This window comes from Fistularia commersonii, chromosome 7 (assembly GCF_037954325.1).
Source record: "Fistularia commersonii isolate RoL2024-O1a breed Wild chromosome 7, RoL_Fcom_v1.0, whole genome shotgun sequence".
NCBI lineage: Eukaryota > Metazoa > Chordata > Actinopteri > Syngnathiformes > Fistulariidae > Fistularia > Fistularia commersonii.
In genome coordinates this window covers 502,978-512,500 of record NC_141290.1, presented here as the reverse complement: position 1 = coordinate 512,500, position 9,523 = coordinate 502,978, and the positions used below count along the sequence as shown (strand labels likewise).

The 9,523-nt window shown below is 58.3% G+C and overlaps 1 protein-coding gene across 2 annotated transcripts; it reads right to left on the bottom strand.

Annotated features, from left to right (window-relative positions):
- Nucleotides 1-1,122: 1,122 nt before the first annotated feature.
- On the bottom strand, nt 1,123-8,967 carry prdm11 (PR domain containing 11). 2 transcript variants are annotated; one of them, XR_015106335.1, is made up of 7 exons: nt 7,895-8,967; nt 7,545-7,804; nt 7,290-7,357; nt 6,962-7,149; nt 6,178-6,630; nt 3,002-6,085; nt 1,123-1,568 (listed from the first exon to the last, which is right to left on the bottom strand). XR_015106335.1 is itself a non-coding variant. In XM_086149022.1 (7 exons), exons 2-7 carry the CDS (start codon nt 7,920-7,922, stop codon nt 3,936-3,938), a joined length of 3,147 nt encoding a protein of 1,048 aa, XP_086005148.1. In that variant the 5' UTR covers nt 7,923-7,967; nt 8,685-8,967; the 3' UTR covers nt 2,918-3,935. The 2 variants fall into 2 exon arrangements, 1 of the variants encoding a protein (XP_086005148.1); XM_086149022.1 differs by lacking the exon at nt 1,123-1,568 and having other exon boundaries at nt 2,918-6,085; nt 7,895-7,967; nt 8,685-8,967.
- Nucleotides 8,968-9,523: the final 556 nt, after the last annotated feature.

Here is a 9,523-nt window from a genome sequence, read left to right as displayed (position 1 = left end):
AGTTCTGATCTCCAGGGCAGGATCCAGGTTTTGATCCAGGTCTGGAATCAAGCTCTGGGTCCAGGTCTGGATTCAGGTTCTGATCTCCAGGTCTGGATTCAGGTTTTGGTCCAGGTCTGGAATCGAGTTCTGATCTCCAGGTCGGGATCAAGGTTTTGATCCAGGTCTGGAATCAAGCTCTGGGTCCAGGTCTGGAATCAGGCTCTGGGTCCAGGTCTGGATTCAGGTTTTGGTCCAGGTCTGGAATCGAGTTGTGATCTACAAGCCCGGTTCCAGGTTTTGATCCAGGTCTGGAATCAAGCTCTGGGTCCAGGTCTGGATTCAGGTTCTGATCTCCAGGTCTGGATTCAGGTTTTGGTCCAGGTCTGGAATCAGGCTCTGGGTCCAGGTCTGGAATCAAGCTCTGGGTCCAGGTCTGGATTCAGGTTTTGGTCCAGGTCTGGAATCGAGTTGTGATCTCCAGGTCCGGATCAAGGTTTTGATCCGGGTCTGGAATCAGGCACTGGGTTTAGGTCTTGATTCAGGTTCCGATCTCCAGGTCTGGAATCAAGCTCTGGGTCCAGGTCTGGATTCAGGTTTTGGTCCAGGTCTGGAATCGAGTTGTGATCTACAAGCCCGGTTCCAGGTTTTGGTCCGGGTCTGGAACCAGGCTCTGGGTCCGGTCGGAGACCATCAGTTCCAAACTCCATTGTCCAGACCTTGGGTTTAAAGTGGGACCTCCCCGAAGTGAGGGGTGCTGGTCGCCATGGCAACACTGACCTCTCTCGCTGAGGGACAGGCAGGCGTCCTCGTACGTGCACTCCTGGACGTTCTGGCAGCGGCCGGTGTAATCGGAGCACTTGTAGCAGCGAAGAGCCGAACCTGAGGATCAGCCGGGGCTTTAGAACCGTCCGGTGAGGAAGGGGCCGGAGGACGGCGGCGGCGGGGGGAGGTCATGTGACTCACCGCTGTCAATCACGGCGACGAGCGCCAGGACGAGTCCGAGGCCGCGAGACATCTTCATCCTGGCCGTCCGGCTGAGGCTCCGCTCTGATCCCGGGTCGTCCCCCGTCCTCGGACCGACCGCCGCCTTTTTGGCCCCGCCCCGCCCCCTCCAAGCCCCGCCCCCTCCAAGCCCCGCCCACTTGTCCGTTTCACAAAGAACCACCAGTGGGACAACAAACAAAGGTCAGCATTTTTTCCCGCCGCCACTACGACGCGTGCCAATCCAACGCCGTCTGCCCCCCCGACCCCCCGACCTTCTCCAAGATCACCTTTGACACGACAAGAAACATCTGAAAACACCTGACGCTCCTTCAGCTCCAGACGAGTGTGAGGAGGAGAGCTGTGTGTGTGTGTGTGTGTGTGTGTGTGTGTTCCTGTCAAAGAGCGTGGACACAAAGGGGCGGGGGGTCTGGACGGCGGCCATGACGGGCGGCTCCAGGCGGTGACAGACGGCGGCGAGGACAGAGCGGGCGCTGTCTGGGTCCAGCTGCAGCTTCAGAAGGAACATGAAGAACCTCCAGTGTTCCAGCGCCTCCTGCCCTCTGGTGCCGCTCGGCTCCACAGAACGGGGGGGAAACAACGAGCTGAAGGAAAGAGTGGAGACGTGAAGCCTTCAGAGTCAACCCCCCCCCCACCCGGGGGTTTTGGGGAACCCTGTGGAGAAGCAGGCTTTGTGTCCTGCAGGGTCGGAGACCTCGGCCCGGGTTCCCCTGGAGACGGACCCTCGCCGAGCCTCCGGTCCGCAGAACCTCCTCCCGACTCTGGACCCTGGTTCTGGTCCAGCACCGCAGGGAGGCTTTGTTCAGGGCACAAAACCTCACAGAACCAAAGCTCCTGACCTTTGACCCCCGTCCCCCCGCCTGGACCTGACTCCACAGAGGCTCCCCACAGAGTCCGCATCCAGAAGGACCGACCAACAGGACCGGGTTCTCCAGGGGAACCGGACAGACGCAGAGGTTTCTTCTGGTTGTTCTTCTGCAGCGGGCGACCTTGAAACAGCGCCCCCTGCTGGACGCTCTGCGGCCCAACCGAGGTTTGCTTTGAGGGACCTCGTCTGGTCAGATTCTCACCGGTCAACTCAGCAACATGTCCTTCTGAGACCACCATCTTCTACTACGTAACCTTCGGAGTCCACCATCTTCAACTAGTTTACCCACCCAGTCCAACAACTTCAATGAGTTAACCTCCTGAGTCCACCATCTTCTACTACGTAACCTTCTGAGTCCACCATCTTCTACTACGTAACCTTCTGAGTCCACCATCTTCTACTACGTAACCTTCGGAGTCCACCATCTCCAACTAGTTTACCCACCCAGTCCAACATCTTCAATGAGTTAACCTTCTGAGTCCACCATCTTCTACTATGTAACCTTTGGAGTCCACCATCTTCAACTAGTTTACCCTCCCAGTCCAACATCTTCAATGAGTTTACCATCTTCTACATGTTAACCCTCTCAGGCTCAAATTAAGTTGTAGTTGCAGGAAAAATCTGATATTTGGCTGTCGCAAATCTGCAACATCTGCCTGGAGAAGGTTAACTTGCCCAATCCACCACTCTCAGCTGGTTACCCTGCATCGGGACTCACTAACTCGTGGTGACCGAGGAGCTGATTGGTCACTGCTCCGTTGATCATCCTCCTCTTCCAGGTCTTTGACCAGAGGTGGGAGGCGGAGAACCAAGTCTGGATCGGACCAGGAAGCGGGCAGAAGGTTTTCCACGGAGGAGGTCCCGGGAGGAACCCGTCCGCTCAGAAGGTTCTACCAATAGAACCCGCCGTTTCTTTGACATGACAAGGAGGAACCGAAACATCTGCTACAAAGACGCGTTCAACCCGAATCTTCAGCGTTCCGATCTGGTGACATCAAGCAGAACTTTCTATCTGGAGAGCGCAAAAGGTTCTTCACCGCAGGTTCTACATGGAAGCATCGGCTCTTTTTCTGAGATCATTCTTTTATTCGTTGAGAAAAACAAACAGAAAAAAACAACCTTTTCGCCTTGAAATCTTCCAATAATTACCTCCTCCTCCAGAAGAACGGAGCCAAGAGAACGTTCTCACGTTCCACGTCCTTGTCTTACAAATGTAAAGCGTCTGCGGCGGCGAGGGGACGATGGCGGCGTCGCGGAGCAGCACCTCCCGAGTTCTATGGCACAATGGAGAACGGGCCGAGGAGCTCCGGGCTGCGAGCGGCCGGCAGGAGATGCCCGGCGTTGAGACTCCAGAAGACAAACCAGGTCTTTGTACGTTGGCAGAGACGTTCTTTGTGTCAGGGAACGCCAACAGGCTTCGCCGCCGTCAATCACCCACTGTTCTCCGGAGAACCCTTCGGAGAACGTCGGTTCCGCCACCGGGTGGCGCCGCGAGTACGGGTTCGGCCCCGAGGTTCTTGGGGTTCCACAGAAGAAGACGGCGAGATCTCGGCGGGGCTCCACCCTCAAGAGCCCTGCTCCATGGGGCTTCCTTCACCTTCTGAGACTGACCCGTCATGGCGGACATGGAGGACTTTCCAGGAGTCACCGCCGTGCCGAGGGTTCCTCTCTGAGGCCGAAGATCCCTCGAGTGCCCTCGAGGTGTTTCCACGGTAGGTTCTCCGTCTTCTGGTCAACTCTACGTTTGTTCTTCTTCTTCGTTGTCCCTCATTCCCGGTCAAACATTAACGGGTAAAAACGGCCGAGAAAGCGACACAAAGTTTGCACGTTTTCAGCATAATGACATGTAATAACACGTAGTAATTCTTAAAGTGATTAGCCTTTGTAACAATGATGGCAACCCCGACCCCCAGCAGCCCCCGACTCCGGTAACCCCATAAGGTGCGACGAACTGCTACCGCAGTCACATTCAACTCCGACCCCTAACTTTGGTTTGTGAGTAAGCCCCGCCCCCCGGGCGACAGAGCAGCCCATCGGATTTCTCGGCTCAGCGCGCCGAGGCGAGGGCCGGGATCTCGGCGGGCTACATGTCGGGGTAGAGCTCGGCGTTGACGTCCACGCTGTGCAAGACGGACTTCTGGTCGCCTCCGGACATCCTGCTCAGCACCTCGTAGCCGCCGCCGGACTTTTCCTCGAACCAGCTGTCCAGCGCCCTCTTGCCGTCGAAGTGGCCGATGGCCGGCCCGTTGACGGCCACGGTCAGCAGGTCGTTCATCTGCTCCAAGGTCAGCCGGGAGCGGTTGTTCTTGCAGATCTTCAGCAGGGATCCGCGGCCCTTGTCGCAGCAGGCGGTGGAGGTGGGCAGCACCCTGACCACCTGCGTCACGCGGTTCAGCAGCGGGAAGCGCTGCTTGTACCTGCAGATGTGACCCATCACCTCCTTGAAGCCGTTCATGGTGTAGTAGTCCGCTTTCAGGTCCTTCCACTCCACCGCCAGGCTGCCCCGGGCCTCCGCCGGGGCCTGAGGACCTTCTCGGATGGCGGCGGGGATGGATTCCAGGTGTTTGAAGATCATCTGGATCTCCTCCTCCCCGTAGGCCTTCAGGTCGTCCCGGCCCAGAGGCCACGTGGACAAGTCCAGCACCTTGCAGGCTTTGGCGAACGAGCAGCTCTGCAGGTCCAGCCTCTGGGACAGGATCCCCTGGCTTCTGCTGCAGATCTTCTCTCGGATGGACTGGAACTTGGATTCGGCGACACGCAGGTTATTCAGGGCGACGCCGTTGAAGCTTTCGCGGAAATTTTCCTCAAATTCCTGCAGGTACTCTCCGGGGCAGTCCACCAACTGTCCGATCTCCTGGATGGCCTCCTCGATCCTGGCTTGCACCTGAGACACAAGCAGGTACTCGCCCTGGAAGGTGAAGGCCAATCTGGAGAGGACGGCGATGATGTCCAGGAGGAAGTAGATCAACTTCACCGACTGATAGTCCGTGAGGAACTGGAGCAGGGTCAGCGCGATGGCGGCGGCGTCGGCCCTCTGCAGCTGGCCGCTGATCTCCTTCAGATGGGCCACTACCTCCAGGTAATCCTTGATGAGAGCGTTCAGGACGTTGGGTTCTCCGATGATCCACCGTATGGCTCTGATGTCTCCTAAGAACTCGGCCTCCTCGGACAGCGTGGGGGCGGTGGACCGCAGCTCGGCCATCATGCGAGGGGAGTAGCGATAGAAACCGAGGAGCTGCTTGAGGTTGTTTTCCAGATCCTCCAGGCAGGAGAGCTCCTTGCCGCTGATGGCGTCCAGGACCTCCAGATGCGGCCGGTGGATCATGACGGGAAGGCAGAGGATCCAGCGGAACGTCTTCTGGGCCGCGACGTGCAAGTTGGCCCTCATGACCGCGGAGAGGTTGGTACCGTCGATGCCCAAGCCCACCACCAGCTGGTCCTGGAGCCTGAGGCCCAGCGGAGCGAAGGCCCGATCCATGGCTTGGAGATAGCCGTCCACGCTCACCATGCTGAGCCTCTGCAAGGACAGGAACTCGGTGTTGGGGGAGCCCTCGGTGGTGCTGAACTGGACGTACACGGCCACCATGTCGGAGAAGAGGTCGTCGTTCTGCGCGTCCACGATGACGCTCAGGAAGGGCGACAGGCGCATCTTCTCTGCCAGGTCTTCCTTCAAGGCCCGGGCGATGTGGTGGATCAGGATCTGGCAGTCTCCTTCGTTCATGTACTGGTCCACCACTTTCAGGTCGCACTTCTTCAGGAGCTCCGCCAGAGGACGGAGGTCGGAGAAAGGCCGTCCCTCCAGGGCCAAATGGTAGGCGGCGTTGAAGAGCAGCATCATGTTCTTGCACATCTCCTCGGTCTTCTCCGGATGCATGCGCAGCTTGTACAGCTGCAGACACTTCTTGTGGAGGTTGCTCTGGCTGTGGAGTTTGATGGTGTGGATCTTGAACTGCTTGGAGCCGACGATGAAGGCCGAGGTGCGGGACGACTGGACGGTATACTGCCGGCAAACGTGGCACCACATCTCATTCAGGGTCGGCGAGTAGCGAAGGAACCAGAACTTCTTCAGCCACTCCTGCTTGAAGCGGCGAATCCGCCGACCGCCTCCGGAGGACAGCTTCGACGGGTCCTCTGGAGAAATGACGAGGTCGGCCACGATGGACTCGTCGGCCGAGTCCACGTCCTGGTCGTCTTCTTCCAGAACCACCTGAGTCGGAGTCAACGGCTCCATCCCTGAGAAGAGGACCGCGGTCAGCTTCCGACGTCGAGCCAAAGAGCCAAGCGGGGAACCTCCATCCAGCTCCATCGTCGGTCGGTCGACTTACCGTGAAGGTCTTCGACGGGGCCTTGCTCCGGATGGGGAGGAACCTGGTCCGGATGGGGCGGCGGTGGACCGGCCGAGTCCTGAGGGTCCCCTCGCAGGCGGGACAGCTCCTCCTCAAGCTCCAGGATTCGCCTCTTCAGTTTGACACAGTTTGGACAGAAGGAGGTGGAGGCTGCCCTCTGGCTCTCCTCCTCCTCCTTCTCCACCTTCAGGTGGGGGACGCTGAAGCAGCTTTCAGGGGACTTGAACCCAGACCCGAGTCCCGCCTTACATTCCCCGGGTGTCGACTTTGACTCCTCCAGCGACGCCTCCACAACCTCTTTGAAGAGGAGGTCTATCTTCTTCCTCTTTGGCGGAGTTTGGCCATCGGCCTCTTCACCCGGGTGTTTGTCCTGCGGCCGTGAACTTTTGAGGTCCTTCTTGAAGTTGGCCAGAAGGCGTGGCTTACCGGGATCTGGAACAAAAACAGCGTTCTGACTCGCAGGAAGTAGCAGCTGAACCACCTTCAAAAGTCCAGAAGTCCGTGAAGGACCGCTATCTTTGGAATCCACAAGGTTCCTGCGTGAAACTTGTGGATTCAACCCAAAAGTATTAGAAGCTACCGAAACATTTTAGTTTCACGGTTCTTTGAAGGAACATCATCAGGACCTCCTTCTCTTTTGGTCTCACGACTTAGGTTTTCTGACATGTCAGCCCCTCTGTGTTCTCATCTCCAACAGGTCTACTGGAACCCAACCAACAGGTCCCACTAAAAGCCCATGCTGAAAGGTTCTCCAAAGCATCACCTGCGTCCAGGTTGCGGTCAATGCTCTCCCTGGAGACGCAGTGGATTCGTCGGATGTAGTCTTCGCTGTACCAGACCCGCAGCCTGTCGCCCGCCGCCAGCGCCCGACTGACCCGGAAGTAGATGTTCTCCCCGTGCTGGAAGGCCGTCAGGTTCCTGTCCTTCTCCTCCGACGAGGTCCGAACGAACCTGCACAGAAGAGCTGGGTGAAACGTCCGGGGGCGTCCTTCCAGGGAGAAAACGGCGAAAATGGACTCCGGACACCGGAGGGCGGCGTTCTGGAGCTGCTGCCGGTCCAGACGGCCAGCGGAACGTTCTCCAAGCGTTACCTCATCCAGTTGGCTTTGCTCTGGTCGCTGCCGTCGATGGAGCGGTAGCCGTTGTTCACGTCCACGACCTGGAGACACCCGGCAACAGAGAGGAACCTCAGGTTCAGGTCCTGGACCAGCACCGACCTCCGAGGCGAGCACGGGACCGGACTAGTCTCCCTCCGATCTCGGCCCGGATCGGGTTCTGACTATCTTAGCCGAACCGGACGGCGGTACGGGCCGGATCCCAGGGAGGGTCCGGACCCCGATACTCACGATCCAGGAGAAGAACCCCGACGACTGGTCTTTGGCCACCAGCTCTCCCTGGTAGGGGCCGAAGAGCGCCCCCCTGGGGAAGCTGGGCCGAAGGCAGCGCACGTCCACCTCGTCCCCCCGGGTCACGATCTCCAGGCCCGCCGGGAGCGTCAGCGCCGCCCTGTTGGCCGAGCCGGGGGCCACCGGGGTGTCGGGGACGAACAGCGGGGGTCCGTGGGAAGGACACTCCCTCTGGAAATAGTCCCGGCAGTCCTCGCAGTCTGGGGCCACAGTTAGCGTGTTAGCAATTAGGTTAGCATTTCGAGACGGCTAGCGTCGCTAAGGAGCCGCCGGCGCGTCGGTGAACTCACACCAGAGGTCCGCCGTTCCCTCGCTCATGTTGGAACCATGGCGTTCCCGATCGGCGTTCGTCCGCTCACACACCTGGAGGAGGATCGATACGCAACGCTATTGATCGCCATCGACCGGTTGAACCCCTGTCACTCAGCGGCAGCCTTTATTTTGACATTCCTTCCTTCCCGCCTTCCTTCTCCCTCCTCGGGCACGAGTGTGTCATCTGACTGCTTTTGGATTTCGATCGGTTATTGATCATCTGGCGGGTGACGGGCGTGTCCCTCCGATCCAAAATAGAAACTTTTATTGTGAAATCCGTGTTTCTGTTCGAAAGGCGACACGAAACGACGTCGACGATCGCGAGACGTCTTCCGTGTCCCGCGGCCAATGGCGGGAGAGACGGAGGTTCTCACTTCCGGTTACGGCGCGTCGTGACGTCATCGGCCGCCGATCGTCGGCTTCCGATCGATCGATCCGGCCGGCTCGCGCGATCACGTGACCCGGCGGCGGTCACGTGACCCGCGGGACGGGGTTAAAAGGTTGCGGGGCGGTGCGGTGACGCGTTTCCTGCGGGAGGGGCGGCGCGTGGGTCCCGGTCCCCCGTCCGGTCCTCCGCGGGAAGCCTCGCGACCGGGCCACTTCCGGCCGCACCGGCGCTCCCCCGCGAGCCCCGGAGCTCCCCGCGAGCCCCGCGCAGCCTCACTGCGGCCATCCGCACGCGCCTTTTTTTTTTTTTTTCTTTTTTCTTTTTTTTTTCGGGAGCCATTTTCAGCCGGTGGCCACCGTGGCGACCGACGCCCGACCCACCTTCGGCCGCCGCCGCGGGAACCCGCCGTCCGTCCGGGGCGAGCCGACCGGCCGGCCGGCCCGTCCGCCCGTCCTCCCCCGCCGGGATGAGCGCGCTCCGCGGGTTCGGCCCGCGGCTCAGCGGCCTCGCCGCGCTTTGACCACCATGTTTATCACAGGAAATGACATGCAGGCGGAAGAAAGAGGCTGCGAGCACATTTCACTTCAACTCCGGGAATCCTGCCCGGGGGGCGGGCAGGCGGAGGGAGGAAGGGCGGGCGGGCGGGCGGGCGGAGGGGGGGCGTCGGGTTATCGATCCGTCCGGTGATCGGATCGCATGTGATCAGGCGGACGGGTGGAACCGATAGTCACGTGGGTTCCTTTTTTTTTTTTTAGCTCGAATGAAAAGGAAGACGAGAAGGGAGCCGTGACGTCAGAGGAGGTTCAAAAACTACCCAATCAAAGTTTAGCTCTCAGATTCACTTTCACCTTCGAAACAACGCGAGGGGCGAAATGAACCCATGTTGCAGATAAAATAATACTTTATTGATCAAATTCGTTTGTCCCCGCAGCGCAACAAAAACAACACATAAATATTAAAATAAACAAGAAACAAGTGACAGCAGCAAGAATAAGAATAAATAATAAGATAAGATAAACGTTATTGATCTCCATCGGGGAAATTCCTTTGTTACAGCAGTTTAACAGCTATGTCAAAAAAGGAAGGGAATATGAATCTAAATAGAAATAGATAAGCAGAAAACAGAAAATGGCAAGACAAAAAACAGGAATAAATAGACAGCAGTCAACAACATCATGGATAACAGAATGGCAACAAGAAGGATAAATAAAAATAGATT

Bases quoted from the DNA above. Each gene is read 5' to 3' on its own strand.
- prdm11 (XM_086149022.1), bottom strand. From the start codon at position 7,922: ATGAGCGAGGGAACGGCGGACCTCTGGT. The intron at 7,805-7,894 runs GTGAGTTCACCG...CTGTGGCCCCAG, and splicing joins GGGAACGGCGGACCTCTGGT to ACTGCGAGGACTGCCGGGAC. The intron at 7,150-7,289 runs GTAACGCTTGGA...TCTTCTGTGCAG, and splicing joins AGCAAAGCCAACTGGATGAG to GTTCGTTCGGACCTCGTCGG.